Source organism: Triticum urartu, chromosome 3A (genome assembly GCF_056163025.1).
Source record: "Triticum urartu cultivar PI428250 chromosome 3A, HENAU_Tu73, whole genome shotgun sequence".
Taxonomy (NCBI): Eukaryota; Viridiplantae; Streptophyta; class Magnoliopsida; order Poales; family Poaceae; genus Triticum; species Triticum urartu.
Genome location: NC_141875.1, coordinates 438,193,674 through 438,219,379, shown reverse-complemented (window position 1 = coordinate 438,219,379; position 25,706 = coordinate 438,193,674). Strand labels below are relative to the sequence as shown.

The 25,706-nt window shown below is 43.2% G+C and overlaps 1 protein-coding gene and 1 long non-coding RNA gene across 9 annotated transcripts; one reads left to right on the top strand and one right to left on the bottom strand.

Moving 5' to 3' along the window:
• Positions 1 to 17,688: 17,688 nt before the first annotated feature.
• LOC125544274 (uncharacterized) lies at positions 17,689 to 21,523 on the top strand. 8 transcript variants are annotated; one of them, XR_007299360.2, is made up of 4 exons: positions 17,689 to 18,331; positions 18,432 to 19,958; positions 20,130 to 20,203; positions 21,128 to 21,523. It is a non-coding gene; the product is annotated as an uncharacterized LOC125544274 (long non-coding RNA). The 8 variants fall into 8 exon arrangements; XR_007299361.2 differs by having other exon boundaries at positions 18,432 to 18,849; positions 19,647 to 21,523; XR_007299355.2 differs by having other exon boundaries at positions 18,432 to 19,481; positions 19,647 to 21,523.
• Positions 21,524 to 23,877: 2,354 nt separating this feature from the next.
• Positions 23,878 to 25,496, bottom strand: LOC125548460 (phospholipase A1-II 2). The gene is made up of 2 exons (XM_048712050.2): positions 24,705 to 25,496; positions 23,878 to 24,620 (listed from the first exon to the last, which is right to left on the bottom strand). Exons 1-2 carry the CDS (start codon positions 25,296 to 25,298, stop codon positions 23,994 to 23,996), a joined length of 1,221 nt encoding a protein of 406 aa, XP_048568007.1. The 5' UTR covers positions 25,299 to 25,496; the 3' UTR covers positions 23,878 to 23,993.
• Between the last annotated feature and the right edge of the window lie 210 nt (positions 25,497 to 25,706).

Below are 25,706 nucleotides of genomic sequence, written 5' to 3'. Positions count from 1 at the left end.
GCATGTTTTTGGTGCTGCAAGAAGACATCACAAAATGTGTACCACGGTATGGTCACTGAGGATACACCTTCACTTGAGAGATTACTTGTAGTTGATCAAGAAGGTCCAACAATAATCAATATCAGTTCTACGCCGAAATTGACAGTGGTGGGCTACTCGTCTGACAAATAATTCGAACTCGTTATTGGATCCACACTCATTCAGGTACAATAGCCGCCTTCTACCTCTCCTTCTAGAAATTAACATTATTTCTATTTTTGAAGATGTATGTTCGTTTGTCATCCAGAAAATGATTCCAACAAGCTTGACCCTGAAACTGCGCACAATGAAGGTCTTGGCACTAGAATCTATCGGCCCCAACCTAGACTGCATGTAGGCACTAACACGTTTTCTTCTTTTGCAGATAAGATTAGGACAGGTGGTGGATACTGTGATACAATATAACAATCACATTGAATGCCTAGATCTGCATCTCTCAGAAGTTACTTTCAACTCCTACCGAGGGACCTTACCGGAGATTATATTCGCCAGGTTCTTTGTTATCAGAGTAAGGGTGCTAAAGGTAATGAGGTTTTCCCTACATTTATTTCACAAAAATGAATGGTTTGTTGATCAGCGCCGGCGGCTGCAGCAGAATGGAATTGTAACGCCCGGATAATTATGCTACAGTAAACCTCTGCTAAAGATGCCATGTCACCTCTGTTACTGATGCTAATCACGTGTTAGTCCAAAATGTTTCAAATTCAAATTTGAATTAATGGAAAACAACCAAAGTTTTCAAACATTAAAACAAAAATGTTCGATTTGTGCCAAATATTGCACATATAATTATAGTGAAGAAAACACAGTTTTAGATAATGCTAAAATGCTCTAAAATAAATAAAACAGAAAAAGGGAAAATAAATAAAATAAAAAAACAGAAAACAAAACTAACAAAAAAATAAAAAGAAGAAACCTCCCTAGCCCACTGTGTCAACCCGCCCAGCTGCCGGCCGGCCAGCCCTATTGGCCCAGCCAGCCGACCCACCCCACTCCCCATAACCCCAGTCCCTCCCGAAACCCTAACCGGTCGCCCCACTCCCTCGATCCACCTCTCCCCTCCTGTGCCCCCGATTGGATCGGGGAACGAACCACACCGCCGCCAATTCCCGTCGCCACCACGTCAACCCCCGTCGTCGGACCGCCGCCCGGAACGCCCCTCGCCGCCTCGACCTCGTCTCCTCCCCGCGCCCCACTACCCTAAACCCTCCACTACCCCGTGAGCTCCCCCTCTCCTCGTCAGACACCGCGCGCCCACGTCATCCAGCCCGCGCTTGCCATTGCCGCCCGACCTGCACGCCGGCCGCACCCCGTGTGTGAGCCCGCGTGCGCCGGCCGCACCCCGTGTGTGCGCCCGCGCGCGCCGGCGGTGCTCACCCCATTGCTGCTGCGACCCGTGCGCTGCCTGCACCCCACTTCCGCCCATGCCTCGCCACCGCGCCGCATCGCCGCGCTCCGCCTGCGAGACCACCGTGGCCGCCGCACTTCGCCCCGTCCGACCTGCGCCTCACCTGCGATCCGGCCTGCCCCCTATCCCAGCTCCCGCCGTCGCCTACTCGGCCTGGCCTCGCGCCCTGCCTCCGCCGCCGCTCTGCTGCTGCGTGCGGCACAGCCCCCTCCCCCCCCCCCCCCCCCCGCGGGCATCGCCGCCTTTGACCGGGCCTCCAGCGGCATGCCACCGACCGGCCTCCCCTGCTCGCCGCGAACCACCGTTGCTGCCGCGCCGTCCCGCTCCACTCTGCTGCGTCGCCGCTCGCCTGCGCCGCCACGTTCCCCCGCGCTGCCGCACACCCCCGCGCCCACTGTCCGCTCACCGCCCGCTTCCCCGCTTCGCCCAGCCGAGCCCGCGGCCACCCCCCTCCGTCGACGCCCCGTCTCGGCCACCGCGGCATGCGTCTCCCCTGACCGACGCCGTGGGCGCTGGCGCCCTGCTGCGCCGGGTCATGGCCTCCGCCCGTTAACGGGCGCCCATAGTGCCCGAACCCACTATGGCCCTTAGGGCCAATGACATGTGGGGCCCCAGCCCCAAGAACGTTTTTATATAGAGAAAAATAAATAAATAAAAAGAATTTAAAAGTAAATAGTTAATTAATTAATTAGTTAAATAAATAATTAACTTAAATAAGTCTGATAAATTAACCTAATTCAGTAATTAACCTAATTAACTACTGTTAATTAACTCAACAGTCAATGACATGCGGGACCCACACGTCGGTGAGCCAGTCAACACCTCTGTTGACTGCTGATATCATGCTGACGTCATGCTGACACAATAATGTTATTTTTGAATTAATTTAAAATTAATAATTTAAAAATTGATTAAACCTTTTAAAATAAATATTAAATAAACCGTAACTCGGATGAAAATACTGTGTACATGAAAGTTGCTTAGAACGATGAGACGAATCCGAATACGCAGCCCGTTCGCCCGCCACGCATCCCTAGCATAGCGAACACGCAACTTTCCCCCTCCGGTTCATCTGTCCGAAAACGCGAAACACCGGGAATACTTTCCCGGATGTTTCCTCCTTCACGAGTATCACCTCCTACCGCGTTAGGGCACACCTAGCACCGCTCATTGTCATGACATGCATCGTCATGCTTATGTTTGCATTATATTTATTGTTTCTTCCCCCTCTTCTCTCGTTAGACACTAAGACCGACGCCGCCGCTACCCAGTACGACTACGGTGTTGACGACCCCTCCTTCTCGGCTGAGCTTCCAGGCAAGCCCCCCCCCTTGATCACCAGATATCGCCTATTCCTTCCCTCTACTGCTTGCATTAGAGTAGTGTAGCATGTTACTGCTTTCGGTTAATCCTATTCTATTGCATAGCCTGTCGTTGTTGCTACAGTTGTTGATACCTTACGTGCAATCCTAAATGCTTAGTATAGGATGCTAGTTTATCATCAGTGGCCCTACATTCTTGTTCGTCTGTCATGCTATACTATCAGGTCATGATCACTAGGGAGGTGATCACGGGTATATACTATATATCTTATACATGATACATATGGTGACTAAAGACGGGTCGGCTCATAGAGTACCCGCGAGTGATTCACGGATTGGGGGCTGAAAGGACATACTTTCTCGACGGCCCTCTGTGTGGATCTTTGTGGATGAGCGATAGGGCAGGCTGAGACCACCGAGGAGAGAGGTGGGCCTGGCCCTGGTCGGCGTCCGTGGTTACATCAATTAACATGCTTAACGAGATCTTGGTATTTGATCTGAGTCTGGCCATTGGCCTATACACACTAACCAACTACGCCGGAACAGTTATGGGCACTCGACGTCGTGGTATTAGTCGAAGCCTTCTTGACATCAGCGACTGAGTGGCGCGCACCGGGTTGGACCGCGTAACGCAACTTCCTTTGTAATGGAGGCTGCTAGGTCTGCTCACCAGCCGCGTACGCAACGTGCAAGTGTGCAACAGGCGATGGGCCCAGACCCCTGCGCGCTTAGGATTTAGACTGGCGTGCTGACCTCTCTGTTGTGCCTAGGTGAGGCTGCGATGTTTTGATCTTCCGAGGCCAGGCATGACCCAGGAAAGTGTGTCCGGCCAAAGGGGATCGAGCGTGTTGGGTTATGTGGTGCACCCCTGTAGGGAAGTTTATCTATTCGAATAGCCGTGTCCCTCGGTAAAAGGATGAACCAGAGTTTTACCTCGACCTTATGACAACTAGAACTGGATACTTAATAAAACACACCCTTCCAAGTGCCAGATACAGCCCGGTGATCGCTCTCTCACAAGGCAACGAGGAGAGGATAGCCGGGTAGGATTATGCTATGCGATGATACTTGGCTAACTTACCATCTACTCTCTTCTACTACTTCAAGATGGAGGGTGCCAGAAGCGTAGTCTTCAATAGGACTAGCTATCCCCCTCTTATTCTGGCATTCTGCAGTTCAGTCCACATATACTACCCCTTTCATTGATACCAATGCATATGTAGTGTAGTTCCTTGCTTGCGAGTACTTTGGATGAGTACTCACGGTTGCTTTGCTCCCTCTTTTCCCCCTTTCCTTTCCTCTCTGTTGTTGCAACCAGATGCTGGAGCCCAGGAGCCAGATGCCACCGTCGACAACGACTCCTACTACACCGGAGGTGCCTACTACTACGTGCAGGCCGGCGACGACGACCAGGAGTAGTTTAGGAGGATCCCAGGTAGGAGGCCTGCGCCGCTTTCGATCTGTATCCCAGTTTGTGCTAGCCATCTTATGGCAACTTGTTTAACTTATGTCTATACTCAGATATTGTTGCTTTCGCTGACTCATCTATGATCGAGCTCTTGTATTCGAACCCTCGAGGCCCCTGGCTTGTAATATGATGCTTGTATGACTTATTTTATTTTTAGAGTTGTGTTGTGATATCTTCCCGTGAGTCCCTGATCTTGAGCATACATGGTTGCATGTATGATTAGTGTACGATTGAATCGGGGGTGTCACAGGAATAGGCTCCGAAAAAGCTGAATTTCATTTTGGAACTTCAGATGATAGAGTAATCGGAAGTCATCGTGTCAACCCCATACATGACTTCTCAGTGGCTGACCCCTTTGCAAAAATTATGAGGTTTCAAAACCAGCCTTACAAGTGGTAATATTAGTTTGAACATCTTTTATGTCCATGTTCAGCGGATCAACGCGGGCGTTTGCAGCTGATGAGCTAAATTTCATTTCTAATATTAGTTTGAACCTTGTAATCTTCAAATTTGAGCCATATAACTCTGGAATTTGAACCTTGTAATATTTCGAGCTTTTGTGGTACAATCATCGAAATGGCATCGTATGAGACTCGTATATTGGTAGCACTATTTTGAACTTAATATGCAATGGACTTAAATTTTATTAACCATTCTCGAATGTGTTTACCTTGTCGATCTGATAGCACACAATTTGTATAGCTAACTCAACTGCGATCTTTGACATTATTGCACACAGTTGGTTTCTTTAACCGTGTGCCCTATAGAGTGTAGAATTAATTATTGCACTCGAGTGTCCATCATCACCCTTCTATGTAACTTTGACCTCATCACCCATGGGTAAACTTATGACTGAAGTCATTCCACACACTTTGTTTTTACAAAGCTTTTTACCTATAAATGCCCATGATTTGCCCCTCTTCTAGCCGACGCACGGCCAAACTAGTCAGGCGGGAAGCTTGTGCGGTTGCGCGAGAACAGGCTCACCAACGATACATTTGGCGCCTCTTCGAGCCCACACATGGTCAAACAAAACATGTGTGGGGTTCTCAAGCATGCACTGGAATCCTCCGCTGTGAATGCGGTGACAAGACATGACGATTACAGGTTGGCCAACCCCCATTTATTACAGCGGCCATTTAACCCTGGTATCTATTCAACCTTTCGATCGCTCCCCACTATTGCAAGAAGCACACCCACCACGAAAAATTCTTTGAGGGTATCTTGTGCGGCTCCAATGGCGCTCCGAGCGGCTGCCGACGACGAGCAGCAGTTCACCATGCATGCCGTGCTGGAGACCCACAGAAGGTTCATGGAGCTCTCGGTGTTGTACACCAACAACCCGGTCTGCGTGGAGCACTCCATCCACATCATGGAGTTGTTGCTTGCTGAGGAGAAGTAGAAGGTGGTCGGGTTCGACCTTGAGTACACCCGTGCTCATGACGGGTCTCGTCCCAAGGTCGTCGTTGCCCATATGTGTGTGCGCAATCATTTCCTCGTCTACCACTACTTCCTGGCCACAAGGCATTGCGAGCGTTTCATGAGGTTTGTCAACAGCCCCCACTATATGTTTGCTACGGTGGACATCACCAACGATGTAAAGGTGCTCAAGAATTCGGGCATTTCCTGCCAGAATCTTGTCGACATCTAGGGCCAATACAAGATCTAGGGCAGCAACGAGCACGAGAAGGACTCACTGGTTCACCTCGCTGAGGCCATCATCGATCCCTACTACATAGACATGAAAGATTCCTGCAACAAGGACAAGCATGCCTGGCACTCGGCCTGGATGGAGAAACTCGACAAAGCTCATGTCGTGTACACGGCCAAGGAGGCGTACACGAGCTACGAGATGTACATGCGGATAGTTGACATGAGGAAGTGCCTTCTTCTCCAAAACGGCCAGGGATCCAGCCGGAAGCAGAGCAATGGCAAGCGTCATCGCAACAAGAAGTAGATGATTAGATCCTCGTTTATCCTAGTTTAGTATGCATGTAATTGCTTACTTTGGTGTGTGTGGAAATGTTATGTGTGTAGTCACTTGTGTAACTGTATGCTTAATTTGGTCATGCAATACTGTCTTTTTAAGTACATATGTAATGCACTGTAGATAGAGAGTGCATAGATGTTGTGCGGACAGAGTAAATCACATCACACACGGACTAAAGAATGGAACTCGTCAGTGATGTTTTCATCAATCACTCACAATTGTATATCAGCAATCATTTGCTCACAACACACACGGCTTGTTAACAGGAATCATTTGTGTTGTTATCGGTCTTCCCACACATTTCCGATTGCAGGCATGTTTGCCATGTATCACACACATCTTGTTAAGTTGAACCGTTTCTGTTCTCTTGGCTCAACGCAAACAGTTCATCCGAGTAAACTATATGCCGTATATCGCACACACATTCATCGGGCTGATCGTTTCTTTTCTGTTGCCTAATCACAAACAGTTCATCCGACTGAACTGCATGCCACATATCGCACACACACCTTCATCTGGCTGCCCATTTCTGTTGTTCCACCTCATCACAAACGGTTCATTAGAGCGAACTTTATGTCGTATATCGCACACACCTTGATCTGGCTGCCCGTTTCTGTTGTTTTGTCTCATCGCAAACAGTTCGTATGGATCAACTGTATGCCCCGCATCGCACACGCATCTAAAATCTGAACCGTGTTTGATGTATCCACCATCACAAACGTTTTGCATCTTTTTTGACAGTTTTTTACATCACCGTTTGCGATTAATACATCGCACACAGTTTTGTCGAAGGGTCTCTGATTATAGTGTCACGTTAGCAGCATCCTGCAGTAGTGTTACCTTAAGCTTGTGACCCTGTAGGTTCGGTAAATCATAGTCATGAACGAAACCCCTTCGTTCAATGACAGATAAAAGAACCATGGACATCCATATCGGTCCCTATGATTACACGGATGATATTTGAGTGAAACTTTGGTTATCATGTGATGCTTCCTTTGCTTCACGATACTTTACAAAACCCGGTGTGCATCGGCATCCTCCAAAGTCATCACCATGCTCACTATACCGTTGCTCCCATTACCGGTTTTGTTCTTCTTTCTTGTTGACGTGTTCCGGCATCCCCGTGACATAGTGACCTGTGTATGGCCAGACGATGATGCATGCCGTCACACGAGAGGGCCCTAAGAATATCTATCCATCATCTGAGGAGCAAATTCCACTCTCGAGCTGTCCGATCACTTGTCAAACTTTCTGGTGAGCCTGAAAGTTGTCGTTATGACCACCTTGTTACAGATGACGTTTGAGCAACCCCAAAGCCCACTGTCTGGTAGGAAGTTATTAAGACACTCTCATGGTCTGAGGAACTAAAACACCTTCTAACATTCCGTGTTATAGCATATGATTTCAAACTATATAATCACATAGTATAACAGACAAGTATTGGGTCGATTCAATTTGATCGTTCTTCTAACCTCGTACCCTCAATGTTGTTTTAGGACTATCGTTACACTTAACGATATCCTAAGATCCGGAAAATGTGATCACCAACAACACTTGAGCTAGTCTTAGAGGCGAGACTAGGAACCTATTTTATTTCATTTATCATTCCACACGTGCATATGAGTTTTCCACTGAATCACATATTCCAGTATCATAGCAGTTATAGCATGGAATATAAACTATTAATTATGAATATGGAAATATAATAATACAATATTTACCTCTAGGGCATATTTCCATCAGTCTCCCACTTGCACTAGAGTCAATAACCTAGTTAGCACTTTTAACTTTCACACCAATGGCAATCCGGTGTTAGTCCATGCTTTGCTTGTGGTATAGACTTTGTCCTATCGAATCTGACATCTTCAGAACCATGTGTATCATTTGCATTTCTATGCATCTATCATGCTTTCACAAGAATTCATAATTTGTGTGAAACCGTCTTAGTATATGAATCACTGGTAGAACCTTTGATTCCTTATACTGAGTTATGGAACCACTATTAAGAATAATGTTCCAATGATACAATCATCTAGAAACCATACCAAGCTCATGAATCATGAATGAACTTTCGATACATCAATGGAACCACAGTAATTTTTGGACCAATTCCAACTTGTTGTGCCACTATGAACCACTTTTAATTTGAAATCGAAAAATCACTTGGAGCATATATGAAGATTTTATTGATGTACTACTTACAACAAGCCTTCATTGATGTAACTCCTTACAACAATCTCTTCATTTTCTCCGTGTGTGAGAAACATGTCGTTAATCCTTAATGACATTTTTCATTATTGTCCTATGATTAACAATTTGACCATACTAGTAACTTTTACTTACAACTAACTTGGAGTATTGGAAATATCTTGTTGTTTACATACCATGGAATACAAGTGTGGTTGAAATCGTATTTCACTCATCAGTATTTCAGGATACCAACTCCTTCCATGTGACATTGACAAGAAACTCTTCTTGACATTTTACATAATAAACTGCTTTAGTATCCTATCAATATGTATTTTGGCTAAGTCCGATTAGACACTATTATCTCCATAGATCATTATGCCTAATACTAAGACTATTCATTTCCTAAGTATTTTACTGAAAACCTAGTTTCAATAAAGTCTTAATCTCTGTCAAGAAATTTACATAACTTCTAATCAATAACATGTCATGTACATATAGTGTTTAGAAATATTATCATGCTCCCACTTCTTGTAAATACAAGCATCTTTGCTTTACTCGATGAAATCAATTTATTTGACCACTTCATCAGTACAAAGATTCCAACTCCACAATGCTTTGCTTCACATCATTATAGGATCTCTTGAAGTTTGCATACTTACTAGCATCCTCTGGATCGACAAAATTACCATGGATCTTATCAAACATACAACCTTGGTTCTATTTCCATCTCATTGGAATCATTTTGACATCCATCTAGTTTAACCCGAACTGACTTAAGTATTGCTATGATGTGGCAATCTCGTCATAGTTAATTCTTTGATCTTGTCATAAATTATTTGTAACAAGTCGAGTATTATAAAACATTTTTACCTTTGTCAGTTTATAGATCCATTACTATTCTTTAAACTTTAAGTCTTTCAAAGGGTTCATCAAGTTCTAACCTCGAATTATGTGAATTGATACTATCTCGGATTATGTTGGCATATAGCCAATTTCCAGAGTCAGGGCCCTCCAACGATTCTCGGATTATGTTTGCACTGTCCTCCCACTCACTCTTTTGTAGAAAACATTTTCTTCAAAACTTCTGCACTCTATGGCAACACTTTGCGTCGGTGTAGTGATAGAGGAATACCCAACTATTTGGGATAACCTACAAAGTAGCACTTATTTCAATAAATTTGATGGCGCTCCTTTTTCAATGTGAAAGCCATAGTCTCTAAAGCATCATTTTGAAAGTATATTGGTGAAATAATTAATGTCATCTTTGATCTCACCATGTCATACATAGTTTGATTGCATCTACTTAAAACAATCTACTCTCAGTAATGTTTCTAGGAGGTGCAAGCTATAAAATTCTTTTATAGCTCATCAGACATTCGCTAAATTTTAACTCAAATATTCTTTTTTGCAATCCAATTGTAGAAACATAATTTTCTTGTTACAAGAAGTTTTATTTCATTCTGAAAAACCTTTTGAAACACTTCAAAAAAAATCCAGATTAATGTCTCAGTTAGTAAATATAAATATCCACTCGAGTCATCCTTGAAGATAGATAAATCCACTGCTTGCAAAAACACTTATTGGACTACACACATCGATATGCATATTTCCAATTATCCTGTTGCTCGTTCTCGCAGTATTTTAGTTTACTTCACTAATTTGACAAAACTTGCAAGTGTCAGATGATTCTCAATCAGATCACTTCAAAATTCATCGCTATGAAATTTCTTCATGCTAGTTTCTCCAATGTGACTAAATACAGTGCCACACACATGTGGTATTTTTTTAGTCTTGCGACATTTAGCGTCAGTGTTATGGATGTTCAATTCTATTATCAATATTCATAACATACATCTTATTGACAATAAGAGTGTGTCCTTTTGTTCATAACATCGAACAACTATTGTTTTGTCATGGACAACCTCCTTCATAACATCAAACAATTATTGTTTTGTCATGAAGAACCTCCTTGCAACTTCTATGCAATGGGCTAGAGTGTACAAAAACTCTAAAATGAATTATGATAATAAATGCAGAGGAAATACACTGATAGAAATACTATAACCTTTTACAATCCATCAAATATTTTAACCTCATTATTTGTTGGTCATTTAGCCCATTCAAAGTTTCTTGCAACGATTTGCAATAATATGCAATCGAGTCAATTTCCTTGTGATTAACCTTTTAACCACAATACCGAAGAATCAGTGATCAACAAAGTCATCAATTTTTTTCCAAGAACTACACTATACTTGACCGACCACCTTTGCATCTCATAACTTGTATGACATTCATACCTAAGTTGGACATTCCAGTCTTCTTATCTTTCTGCCTTTTACTTCTTATAGTTTTACTTCAATATTTCTCTTATTCTCAGAAGAAAGAACAACTTCAAGAGTGGTGTCGGCCCCAAACTACCCTAGGCGTGTAAGTCTCATTACATCCTTTGGTTTTGTTCTTTCTCTACAAGTTTTCACTGTCAACACATGATTGTCTTTCTTCTGGATCTTACACATTTCAATCTTAAACATAGTTGAACACTTCACTAGAATTTGCAAAAAAACACTTCTTTAGATATCGCATATCTTTTAGCCTTTGTTTGTTTCTGAAAATAATTTTTAGTTCCAAGAATATCACATAACTATCCCAAAATTTTGAAGTTCGGGTTTCTTGGAAGCAAGCAGACCATAATGCTAGCTTTTGGATCGAAGGACGTGAGTCTTGTCATCCATAGCATCAGTAAGAGAGTATTGTAAACATGCAGTAGGACAAAATCCTTCTTGGCACTTTTAGAGGACAATCCTCCCAAACATAAAGTTTCAACCAGATAAATAACAGTCAATCAATTTCAACAACAAAGGTGGAACTGTGAGCCATAGTCTACAACTATAATGCAAACTACACATAGACATTGTTCATAATTAATTTGAACTAGTTATTAACTAAATTAATACATAATTGTGCTCCCACTCAAATCAATATCTCTCATAATTGATAGTGAGTGACTCAAGATCCAAGCCTAGTTCTCAGCCATTGATGTGGACATCACTTATGACGAGAATTTTGACCGGTGGGAAAGCTTTTTCCGATCATATCTCCATATGACCCTTCTTCATCTTTCGATGCTTTGTACTCCGAGCTCAGAACGATCCTGCTAAAACTTCAAGACAACCGAGTGATATCTGCAAGCATGGTCTGACCATCCTCGTCTTACACCTGGTGTCCCGTTTGTGCTCATGTGGACATGACCCACTTCAGAACGCTACGTGTTATAGATGGTTGCCACACTGGGAAGAGCACCTTTTAACTTGATATTTACTGTGAGAGATCACCCTAATAATTGACTACTGTGGAACCAAAGGGTGCAAACAACAAAGAGATACACATCTCAAGCAATTCATAATAGCATGATATGGTATATAGCCCTGGGTGCCAGGAGTTCTCCGTGGTCGTCTTGAATCTCCAGTTGAAGCAACGTGACAACCAATATTTCGTTGCCATGGCAACCATTTCAAAAATGTTGTCATGGCAGCAATCTTAGAAAATGTTGTTGTGGCGACCATTTCAGAAAACGTTGCCATGGCACCAAAATCTGAAATTCCATCGTGGAACGAAATTATAGCTCCTTGACACACGCCTTGGTACACCTTATCCTTGTCGGGGTCCTCCGTGTACAACTTGCCACCATCACATGTAACCTATCTCTATGATATTTACATTAAGCTGGGAATCTCGTGGCTCTAGCCATCATGTTGTGACGCGCAGGACGCTTAACATTACAACATATATCCATCTCATACATAAACTCATTTTCATGACGAAGGCTATACCACATCATATGCAAAACCTGCAAAACCAAGTTAGACATCCTCTAGTCCGTTTTGCAAATTTTAATTACGTGGTTTCTAGGGTTTTCGGATAAACTTAGCAACCTACGTGCACACCATAAAGTGATAATCCTTGTTGGTAGATTAACTTTTGGGGTGAGTGAAAGAAGAGACTTAATTAAAAATCTCATTCCCCCACACTAAACTTTGTCTAATACGCATGAGCCCCTAGAAGATCATCCATATTCATTTCCCCCTTGCGTACGCCATGGTTCACTATTCTTGACTATGGTGAAGCCCAAGGAACTATTAGCAGATCGTCGACAGCCAGGGCCGACCGATTGTCAGAATCTTGTGAAAGCGACACCATGCCGTCAATGAACTGAACCAAAACAACACTCGAGGGAAGCATCGCAAGAACATCACCCTCACATCCACATGTGATCTAGATAGCAACGTACATCTACTCATAGAACCGCTCATGATGCCACTGTTGGGAAACGTAGTAGAAAACAAAACAATTCGCCCTACGATCACCCAGGAATAATATGAAGATGCATAACAGGTAGTGATCAACGATCGTTATCGACTCCGGGAGTGCAGAGGAAGTAGACGAGTCGGTGTAGATCGTACTTGAAGTCCCTCAAACGCTGATGACGATCCCATGAACCACCCACGAACGATCCCTCGAACAGAAGACCGAAAGAACGGCCTCTCTAATTGGTCGCGAGTGTACGGTCTTCACGATTCGGCAGCGCTTCACTGTATAGAGCTAATCATTACCGGAGAATTGGAGGGAAGAGATTAGAACCACATAGGACTTCTAATTATGAGGATTAGAGGTGGCTATGGATCGCTCTAATTAGTCAACTAGGACCAACTAGAACGTGCACTAGATCAACTAGAGAAGGCTCCAAAACTTGTGTGTCCAAAGGGTAGAAATCCTCTACTATATATAGGTTGGAGAGAGAGAGAGAGGAGGGCTACCACCAAGGAGGAAAAGCCTCCTTGGGGCACCACACAAGGGGGGGGAGGAGTTGGACTCCTCCCCTAGTAGGATTCGACCCCCTTCCTTAGGGAAGAAGGGAGGCGCCTACTCCACTTGGGCCCTTGTGGCCCAAGTTGCCTTCCCCCTCTTGGCATTTTTAGGCCGTCGATATTTAAATTAAATATAAAATGTTTTAAACATTTTTATAGCATTATATATATATATAATTTAACATCCCCGGAAACATTTTCCACCTATATATAATTAATCGGTAATACCCGGTATTCACCGGAAACCCTTCCGGAACCTCTCGGGACTATTCTGAATATTAATGAAGCAATTCGACAAATATATTATCATCACTCCCACACCACTAACACTCAGCAAATCGGGATTACCTTAGGCTTGTGACCCTGTAGGTTCAGTAAATCATAGACATGAACGAAACCCCTTCGTTCAATGACCGATAGCGGAATCGTGGACATCCATATCGGTCCCTATGATTACACGAATGATATTCGAGTGAACCTTTGGTTATCATGTGATGTTTCCTTTGCTTCACGATACTTTACAAAACTCGGTGTGCATCGGCATCCTCCAGAGTCATCACCATGCTCACTATACCGTTGCTTCCATTACCGGTTTTGTTCTTCTTTCTCATTGGTGTGTTCTGGCATCCCGTTGATGTAGTCACTTGTGTATGGCCAGACGTTTATGGATGTCGTCATCCTAAGAATATCTCTCCATAGTTGGAGGAGTAATTCTCACTCTCGAGTTGTCCGGTCACTTGTCAAACTTTTCGGTCAGCTTGAAAGTTATCGTTATGATCACCTTGTTACAGATGACGTTTGAGCAACCCCAAAGCCCACCGTCTGGTAGGAAGTTACCGAGACATTCTCATGGTCTGAGGAACTAAAAGACATGCTAACATTCCGTGTTATAATAAATGATTTCGGACGATATAATCACATAGTATAATAGACAAGTATTGAGTCGATTCAATATGATCGTTCTTCTAACGTCATACCCTCAATGTTTTATTAGGACTATCATTACACTTAACGATATCCTAAGATCCAGAAAACATGATCCACAAATCAACAATTATTTGCACGTGCACTTCCTTTGTTGTATACCGACTTTCATTATTCTGTTAAATAATTAGACATAATTTTAGTAAGCATCTTAATAGCATCAATTTATAAACCCCTAGCATTGTTGAAGTCATGGCCTACCACATCACACAATTCATAAAGACAATAATGAAAGCAAAAGAAATTCTCATACCACTTCTTATTATAGCCTCACATCATGAGATACATTAATAATATTACTCTCAAGGACTAATAGCACATTTCACAGATAAATTCAGAAAGTAAATATTCCACTAAGACAATATAGCTAACACAAAAAGTAGTATAAATATGATGCAGGATGCCCAACAACCTCCCCCAAGCTTCAAAGAAGGAATGATGGAGATATGCCTATTAGCATATATTTTTCTTATGTGTGATCTTTTGGTGATGGATATTTGTCGGTGTTGCTCTTTACGAAGCTCCTAGACTTCATTCTCCAAATTTCGAATGCAATCAAACACGTTGTAACGGAGAGGTGGGTGATAGCTCTCAAGATGTCATCATTGGTAGGACCCTAGTTGTAATTTTGTTAGCTTCTTTAGAAGTCCACTTCTTGGACAAGTGGTGATCTAAAGGTCCAGGCATGTGAACCCTAGGAGTGTTCTACACCAAAGTTATCGATCCTCACAAAACCTCACCTAGGATGTAGATACAAGTTGGTGCCTAGGAGGTTTTCTTCATGCAGACATCCTTGTAGTCTGCTTCATGATCTTCTTGGGGCCCTGAGTAACCCTTATGCTTCATGATCTTCTTAGGTTCCCCTCTATGGCTGAAATGGTGTGTCAGGATTGGCGTGAGCTTGGATATACTGCAAGTCTGATTCTTTTCCGCGATGATACAATTGTACCACCTTCACTATGTCTTCTTAGGTTTTGTAGCTTCATTGAAGGGATTATTTATCCTTTATGGCGGTGTCCAGAGCAACAATGGGTCTCAAGTAGAGCTCAATCTGTGTGATGGGCTGTTCAGTTGTCCCCTACCCAAGCAACATGGTCTCTGATGGCTCATCTGAGTTCTAGGATGAACCTATGTGCGTTTCGACTATGTGGTGCCTTGATCCACACTGAGGGCAGGGGTCCTCTTCGGTGATGGAAACGGACTGCTAGAGGCTCAAGTGCATCCAATCGATGTGGACAAGATCACGTCACATGCATAGTGGTGCCTCGCCCAAAGTCAGTGTGGCTTCTTTTTTGTTGTTGTGGTGATGGACGTCGGTCTCAGCGTTGCAAGCTGTGTTTCATTCATGTTATTGTTGTGCTTGTTTAAGCAAAGCCCGTGAGTTGTTTGTAACCACTATGTATTTGTCGTTTTTGGGTAAGTTGTTGGTCATTTAATTCCTTGTCGGTTAATGACTTTATTAATTCAATGTTCGACTTGTCTTGAGCCTTCGTTCGAAAAAAATGCTCATCATCTTGGTTCCAAAAAATTTACTTGCTAGACTTCGCTCTATATCGGCTTCTATGATTTCAAACTTGCATGTTTCAAATATATGCGTCAACAAGATTGAGCGGTAACTAATATGCAAAGTCAGTGCATATAGGGCCCTTTGAGTTGAAGCCAGATGATTCCTTCCCCGCCACTATCTGGAGTAACTAATCACCAAATCATTGTCACATCTTGTTGTGACTTGGAATTTATTCACATCCGCCCAACGCTTGTGTCGGGTAATTGAATATTCTGATGGACGCCCCTTCTACAACAAGCCTAAGACAAATTTTCCACATATTCTTCATTACACTTTGGTCCAACGGGTATCCAATGCTCTTGAGACAATTGCCATTGATCCCTCAAATTTCACCTCTCTCATCGGTCTATGGGGACAAACATGCTTGACAATGTCTGCCCTGTGCCTTATGATGTGTCCTCGTGAATGAAGATGAAGAGCCTCAAGTCACCATTAAAAGGTGCTCCAAAAACTTTCTTCTATGGTCAAATAGTTTTCCATCGCAACCTTTGCAAGATCCCTTTACTAGAGTGAGAAATCTTGAGAGCTAAATCAGCCTTCTTTTTGTAATTATGTACTCCCTCCATAAAGAAATATAAGATTATTTAGATCACTACTTTAATGATCTAAACGCTTTTATGAAGTAGTTATCCAAATGGTCTTATATTTCTTTACAGAGGGAGTACATGTTTTTTATTGGTCTTTAGCTTTTGTCTTTGCTTTCTTGTAAGGATATGGGTACAATGAACTGGTCGATGCAAGCTAACTTTTGCCTGTAGTAATCCCCTTCAAAATGAAAATTAATCTCACAACAAAATAACACAATCTCAATCCAGTGCTCAGAAGATTTCGAACTTGGGCATCTCACCTATTGCGAGACATAGCTTGGCATCAGCTCTCGCGGCAATGGCAGCGGGCCGGCCCATTACTGTAGCATTTTTTTTTCTTCTCCTGTTTTACTAGGGTTTTTTCTTCAGTTTTATTTGTTTTTCTTTGGTTTCTTTTGTTTCTTTCTTGCTTTCTTTGGATTTTTATTTTCATTTCCTTTCTTTTTGCTTTGGTTTTCCTTGTTTCTTTCCCTTTTTTTATTTTTCCTACTTTCTAAAAAATTAAACACATGCCTACTTTTTCCAAACACAATGTACATTTTTCATATAGAGTAACATTCTTTATACACATTTACAATTTTTCAAATACATGATTACATTTTTCTTAAAACATGTTTTTTGAAAAAAAATACATGTTACTCATTTTTAAAATACACCTTAGAACATTTTTTGAATGATATAAGAAATTTAACTATGGAAACCATTTTTTAGATTGTACAAACATTTCTTGAAATGTCATGAATACATTTTTGAAACTCGTCAACATTTTCTAAAATATAACGTACATTGTTTTGGGTGTACTATTTTTTTAATTATGTGAACATTTTTCTACATTGTATAAATATTTTTCAATGCCGTGTATGATTTTCAAATGCTTAGCATTTTTAAATGTCACTAAAAAAATTTCATACACATGGTTAACATTTTTCCACATGATTAACATATTTTTTACTTTTTCATTTACATTGTTCATTTTACATATACATTAGAAACATTTTCCTATAGATGTTTAAAATTTTAAAATACATGATTAACATTTCTTAAATTTTATCTAATTTTTTTGCAATATTTATAATTTGAATAATTCGAAATATAAATCTTTACTCTTTATCTTTACGTACTAATCTTTACGTAGTAATAAACCAGCAATCTTGCAAAAAAGCCCCTCTAATTCTGAGAATTCAACCCGCAGTCCCTGTCTAAGTGGACCTGGAAAAACGCTTCATTTTTGCACAAAACACCCTATTGTTTGGATTATTCAACCCGTGGTCCGAGCAGATTTTTGTAAAGAGAAAAAAAGACCATAGGAGGAGCACGGGCTCGCCTCCTCTCCCTCTCGCCCAAGTCCTCGTCGCTGCCGCCGCCACCACCACCCACGCTGTGGCAATCTCCGGCGAGCTCCGGCGCCGCACAACACGCCCCAGAGCTCCCCACGGTCCGCGTCTCCCTCCCCTTCGGCCAGATTCTGCGCTCCCGACCTCTACCGCCCGGTCGCAACGCCACCCCTGTGGCTAGGGTTTGGGGCAGGGCTTCGCCGCCGCGTCTCCGGCGGCCCCGGGTTCGTCCCTCTTCCTACCTGGTCGGGATCCACCACCCCTACACCTCACCTTCGACGCCATGGGAGTTCCCCATCCACCATGGTCGTCGCCGTCAAGGGCTTCTTCACGAAGATGTGAAGGACGCCATGGACCTGCAGCTCCTTTTCTCCTCCACCACGGACGCCGCCTCACCCTTCCAAGCCGCCAGGCACCCTACAAACGGGTCGGCCCACAGCTCCTCTGCCATCTTGAGATGCACCTGGATCTGGGCGATTTCAGGGCCTTCATGGCTTTAGAATCGGCCTCTCGTTCGGGATCAGTTTGGATCTAGGACAAGCCAACCATGCTGCTGCGCCAAGCTCCTCTTGATATAGTACGCAGATACTCTGTTATAGTATTCAGATAAGCAAGACAGCTCTGCATTGCATCTTACATCAATTGAATTGAGGGATTGATAATTGGTTTTGTGGCAGGTTTACATGAATGCTATCCGGGAGAAGGCAAATATCAGGAGCAAATAAAATCAATCCCGGTACAAATAAAAACACTCCCTGCAATCTATCATTTTTTTGAGGAATTAGCCACATTAGAGTAGTTGATACATTGGATGAGTATTCAGAAGGTGCAGTCAATTTGTCCTTTGGCATCTAGCCCTCCTGTTGGTATAATAATGCAAATTGCCTTTTTTTAAAAAAAATTGGTCCTTCATTTCTTTTCTTCGAGTTATCTGTGTATCTTTTAAGCTTTTGCTAGGCGAGGAAAGGTGGACCAAGTAGTCTAGCAGAACCAATTGCATTTTTGGGGTATTGGCTTCAGATTGGAGTGGGAAGGTATAGATATGTGTTCTTTCCACAAGAAGAACAATGAATACTACTACAATTTTCTAGCATGGTTTGTTCTCAGCCACCTGAGTTTTATAATCCTTCTAAAACAGTCACTTCCTTTCATATGAATGCACTTTTAGCAGATGATATTCTGACTGGTCTGCTATATTTTGTTCATGAAGACATTCATGTTTACTCCCTGTTCAATTCAAGTCTGAAAGATTCATATTTGGGTAGACAGGTTTCACTGATTGAAAATATTTGAGATGCTCTTTTTGATGTATGGCAATATGCTATCTCAAATATGGTAGACGAGGAATACGGGCTCTTTTGAAGATAAATAAACTAGATAAAAAAGAATTGAAATAGCCAAGCAAGTTTCATTGCATGTTAATTATATGGTCTGCTGTACTGAACCTTTTTATGCAATTTTCTTATTTGTTCTGCTTGAAAAAGCTAACACTGATCTTTTGCTACGTTTTGTGTTAATGAGTAAATGTTTTGTACAGAAAATCAGTGCTAGAGATTAGAATTGCCTCATATATAATACTCCATCTGTCTCATTATATAAGACATTTTTTCACGAGGTAGTACCAAATATGCCTTTATGTGCTTTCTTCAACAAGTCAAATGTGTGACTGACCTCCACCCACCTCCCCATTCGCAACAAGCACCAGGACGTGACTTCGGTTCTGCCAAGTAGGTTTTAATAAACAAATCCTTCCTAAATTATGAGTTGTTTTCTTACTGAGCAAACAGAATGCCCAACATTCCAATTTGTGATGTTAAGGCTAACAAGATGCATATATCATATTTAACATACTATCTGCACTCTTCCTAATTTAGTTTTTTTTGCTTGTCCAGAAAGAATAAATTGGTGTTCGATTTGACTACAACCCTACGATGTTTGCTCTGAAAGGCATGTACTTTAAAAAAAGACATGATGTGCATTTGCATAGTTTGACAAATTCCGATCAATGAACTGTATTTTGTTTTCTGTTTTCATTGTAACATCAACCTTACGTGGTTATTCTTATCAATGTTTGAACTGAAGTTATACAATAGAGGGCATGTACTTGATTGTTTTAGTGTCAATATATTCAGAAGACATGGATCCATCACGGAAGGAGTAGAGGAAGACCATGGAAAGGAGGAGTTACTAGGAGCAGAATACTGGTGAGTTAACCTCGGTTTTCAGAATTGAAGCTTCACTCAGGTGAAGTGGTTCCTTTGGACATTGATATCTGCTGCATAATATATGTAGATAAAGGAAAATTGAATTAAGAACTCAATCGGAGCAGAGACCATGAGTTGTGGACCATATAATGTTGTCTGCTTCACTTTCAGATTCTGTTGGGAAAATTTGCAGAACCGGATAATGTCTCAACACTGACTAGAAGAAAGGAAGCCACATATAGCTGGTTCGGCCAGCCAACTAATCCATGAAATTTACCTTCTTTTTCTTTCCTTTTTAATGCTCATCACATCTTTATATATGTGCACCATAGTTAAAGTTTGCAAATATTATTGCGCAAAAGCAGTCTGTTCCTTGCACCTGTTTTGCAAGCTGGATTATTCAAAGAATATATACAAAGATGGGAAAAGGCAGTCGTGTCACATTAATGTGGGGAGGGCAATATTGGGTAGAGATTCTTGCATCTGCACGTTAAGTTTGTGGCAATCGTGAATTGCTTTATTTTCCTGCCATTCGTATTTCTTGTGTGAATAACATCAAGATGGTTTTGAGCCTGGAAACTTCAAGCGTGTCATAAGGCAGGAAACAAATCTGTAGAGAAGTATAGGTGATGTGCTAGAAAACATGGCCGTGCCACTGATTTTTCAGCTGGTCGTGCTTCATCTGTATGATGTTTTTGTTGATTACCAGCTTATGTAGGTTGCTTAGAAGCGAGGCCTTCCCATAGTTGACGAAGATATGTGTAACCAGTGAAGAATATTAGGATGGGAATTTTACCTATTCTGTGGACTAGCTACAGTTCTTGGTGCCTTATAAATGATAAAGAGAGGTCTTTCTGACTAAATAATAATTTCCATTAGTTACTACTTTTCAGTTTTAGATTCCATTGTAATGTTGCTGATGATGTCAACACTGGTTTGACTTCTCATATATACGATCTCTAATTATTTCAGAAGATAATCAATCTGTTCATATCATACTACTTCCCATTATAACTTTCCCTGTGTATACTTTGGTAGTAGTGTGCTTTATTATTAGGCCCCGTAAAGATATGGAGTAAATTCTGCACCGCTGTGACCTTTACCTTCTTTGTTAGTTTCTTGGTCGTCTTTCTAGATATACAATTGTTTACCAAATCGCGGCTTTGCAGGGAGGAGGTGTTGTCGCCAGCCTCACCTTGATGTGCGGCACTTGCGCCTCTCTGCTTCATATGGACATAGGCACCAAACTAGAACATTTCCATGTTGTTATTTGGTGTTTAGAAAGTGTTTATCTGTAAGCTACATTAATACACTATAGTAGTCCCACAACGTTTTGCATATGAATAGTTGTAGAAGAAACATGATAACAGGTTTCTTTTGTTGCTAACGTGTAGAGTTACTGTACAAATGCATTTTTTGCTACAGATTTACGGGTCATTATTTAGCTATTTCGGTTCCTCCTTATGAATAGATTTTTCTATGTATATGGCGGAAGATAATATAGACCTCTATTTGTAAACATCCATATAGTTTGTGGAAAATGGAAAACCTTACTTTTTTTGTTATCTTTATGAAAATACTATTATCTCTTTTTAGCCCTTTACTATTACTTCCAAAAGAGTTCTTTTTAGTGACATGCAACTTTCTCCTTGATGAGTAATGATCTGGTTATCTTGATAAAGACTGCTAATTCAGGTTATTTGTATGAATATTTCTATCAATTATAATTAATATTGTTTTGTTGCTTGTGGTAAGCCTCCCCACTTTGTAATGATCAATATATATGCCCGTACTTCAAGAATTTGTTGTTATCAGTGCTACATTTGGTCTGCTGATATGCCATGAATTTTATTTTATTTCCATTTTTCATTTGATGCATGGAAGCAGTTTATCTATTTGGATGAATTAGTTTGACAATTACACAGAAATCTATGTGCCACGATGTTTAGAATAGCAAGTTTTCTAATTAACAAATGACGGCAAGCTAAACATTCAGCCTGAAACCACACGAAAGCTAATATAGAATCTCATTCTGCAAAGCTACCTCCCGGTGGCCAATAACAACCGCACTGCAAGCACCGAAGCGAATATCTCGGTGCCTTTGGGGCATCACATCTAGTATGTTGCTAATACTATTTTTGAAGTTGTTGGCACGGTTTGGCCAGTTAGGCCTTGGGACCGGCTGCACTATTATTGCTGTTGTTGCGCTCACTGGGCCAGCCCACTGAGCATTGCCGAACAGATTCTCATTTTTCAAATAAAGAAAAAGGAAGAGAAAAGAATAATATCCCCTCAAATATTTTCTGATTGAGCTAAAAGTTTCCAAACAATATGACTTCTAGACTAAGTTAAATAAATCATAAAATCTTTGTGGATTCGAAAAATGTTCGCAATTCTGAAAAAAAAATGTTTGAGAAATCAAAAAATGTTCACGAGTTTTCAAAAAGTTCCTGTATTAAAAATGTTAAGCAAATTGAACAAATGTTCACCAAAATATTATTGGTGAAGCAGCAAAGTATGGTCATGGCCTTTAGAGATTATGATTTTTTTTCTCCCGTTGCAACGCATGGGCCTTTTTGCTAATAATAGTAAAAAAGTGAAGAAGAGAAACGAAAAAATCACAAAGAAAAAATATGCATGACATAAACGTGAATCAGCATGATGCACCCACGTGGTTACTAGATCGGCCCAGCTGCAACTCCCTGCAGGCCACGTAGCCAGGAGTCGCTGTAGGTGGCACATAGCCATGCCGAAAAACTAGTGCTATTGTTAAAATAGCCATGCCGAAAAACTAGTGCTATTGTTAAATTTTTTTTGAGAAGAAGTGCTATTGTTCAATTGGGGGAATTCAAAACACATTCTAAGCGGGCCACATGGGTCGGGCCTTTCACCTCATTTTTTCCAGTAGGCTTCTACCATAGTCTCATTAAAAAAGAAACTTAAGCCCGTTAAAGAAAGGGAGGCCTGCTATGCGTCGGCCGACGAATATTTTTAAAAGATCCGTTGGCCTGCAAGCCGTAAGATCCAATGCATCTAACGACCAAGAAGAGTCCTCATCTTCTACAACATAGGTCTTGTTGTAAAAATCTTTGCAATAAAGGTCTTGTTGCATATTCTTTTGCAACAGCAGTCTCGTAGCGGATTTTTTTCAACAAAGATTATGTTACAAAAGCGTCAGCGCGCCTGCATTGATGTATCATTGTATTCCTGCAACATTGTTGGTGTTACTGCAACAGTGATGATGTTGCGGTCCTGCCCGAGCTCCACATCACCGACCGCTTGCAGGAGCCAACAATTGTGTGTCTCCTAACTGGCCATGGCGGCAATATGCCAACACCGCCAGGTGAGCACTGGCCAAGATTGCAGCACCGGTGCCCGGCATTGCCAGGGGAAGGAAGTTGCTGGTGCATCTCCAATTGCAGTATCAGCATCTCCGTCGGCCATGGTGGCATCACCATAAGTGAATCCTATCCGAATAGGAGAGGCGAAGGAGAGAGGTGGAGTAGGAAAGGGATTGGAATGGTGAGGACGGTTTGCAACAAAAGCACCCAAGGAGCGGCTTGCTTGCAGCGGCAGTAGTAGGGGCAGTGTGTCCTCGAAGCTGGACGAGAGATTGATTCCGGAGATGCCTAATTGCCTATAGGAAAAGAGGAAGACGATGGCTGCCTGGAGGATCAGATTTGTGTGGATGGTGGTTAGACACGTGGGACACTCCAGTAAGCACGATAAAAATTGGATCGAACGGTGATGGACTCAGCGGAGCAACGAGTTGATCAGCCGGTTGATTTCTATCATTTCCCCCTTATGTGTTTTTAACGTATCTAGCTTTCAGTTTCAATGAAGTAAAACTGCCAGTGCCACAGCTAGATGACTAGAGAGCGAGAAATGAAATTGGCTAAGTACTAAAAAAATCAAGTGATAAAGAAAAAGAGCACACGTTATCATATCACGATCCTCAAGGTAGCAACAGAGATGCCATGGCATGGAGCGGCAAAACAGCATCCAACGTCCAAATCATGCCTTTCCCCTAACCTCCTACAAGCTGTCACCGCCATCTCCGTAGTCTGATTCATGATCCTCCAAGACCCACCTCCCGTCAGGCCCCTTCACCATGTTCTTGTTGTGGTGCACCTTCCAGCCCACCGGCACGGGGTGCTCGTCGGTGAGGCAGTCATCGAACTTGTTCACCAGCGCGATGTCCCGGTCGACCACCAGCTCGAACTCCCCGTGCTCCCCCTGCCACCCGGCGACGCCGTGCAGGTGGCACTCGAGGTCGTGCGACTGCGACTCGTTGCCGTGGGGCTTCAGGAACGGCGAGCGGCGCGTGTCGATCAGCAGCTCCACGCCGACGTCGGCGTAGCCCACGGGTGGGTACAGCGGGATGCGGTCCGGCCGGTTCCGGACACGGAGCATCCGGAGACCTGGGAGGCGGTGGAAGATGTCACGGAAGTCGTGGTCGCCGGTGCGAGGGCTGCCGAAGACGACGGCGGTGACCGGCGCCCGGCTCCCGGCCGTGCAGAGGGCGGACTTGTTGTAGTAATTTGCGGCAATGTCGACGGCGTTGAGCGTGGCCAGAGTGGCGCCCAGGCTGTGGCCGACCACAGTGATGCTGGTCTGCTCGTCCTTGTATTTGTCCATCAGCCTTGCAATCTCTGTCAATACCTGCTCAGCCAGTTTACTACGGTACTGAACTGCGGATATATACGTACGTACTTGTCGAGAAAGAAGCTGAGCACGCACACGTACCTGCATCCTGGCGCTCTGCTTGCTCAGCTCCGAGCCTTCGTCGGCGGAGGTGTACAGCGACAGGTACCCGCGGTGCACCGACGGTTCGGACCCGTCGGCGCCCTCCGCCCCGAGGATCCCGGCCGCCGAGGCGAAGGCGAGCTTGAGGTCGGCCACCCACTCCAGCGCCCGCTGCGTGCCGCGCCACGCCACGACGATATCCCGGCGCCCGAGCGCGGCCGCGCCCTCATCCGTGGCCACGGCCACGTACCCCATCCAGTTGCACTCCCTTGCGCGCCCGTTCCGGCACAGCGGCCGGAGCAGCACCTTGCCGTGCACGTCGGCGCTGGCCGTGGCGTAGATGTACCGGGTCACCGCGTACCAGCCCGGGTGGGACACCTCCACGCGCCGGAAGAGGTCGGCTCGCCGGTACCGGCACATGCCGGCGTTCGGGGACCGACGCTCGGCGATGAACGCCTCGTACGTCGCCATGATCATCTCGCCGTAGTTGATGAGGCAGCGCCGGAGGTCGACGTCGAGCGGGTCCAGCAGGCTATCCCAGTGGTCGCTGCCGTGCAGCTCCCTCCACCGCTCAGCCATGTCGCCGGAGAACATCGCCAGGGCGTGCTGACCTTTGTGCGTGGTCGATCTGAACCGTAGACTCTACTCTGGTTCGGCCTCGTGCGGTTGTGTTGTGCCTCCGTCGTGCCAACCTGTTTGTTTTAGTAGTTGACCTGGTAAGGTACAAGTGGAGGGCACATGCTACATGACAGACTGACCTCCTTTGATTCATAGGAAGGAAAACTGAAGAAAACACATAGGAATAAGAAGTTTTCCTATGATGACATTGTTTAAGCCTTTGGTTCAAAGGAATGTATATAGCAAAGGAAAAAATGAAGGAAATTTTCTTTTGGTCCGTTCCAGAGAAAAACACAGAAATTTTACAATCTACTTAGACCTTTTTCTTTTCAAAACTATACGCGCGAAGAACGAGACGAATCCTTGATAGCACAATAACATGCT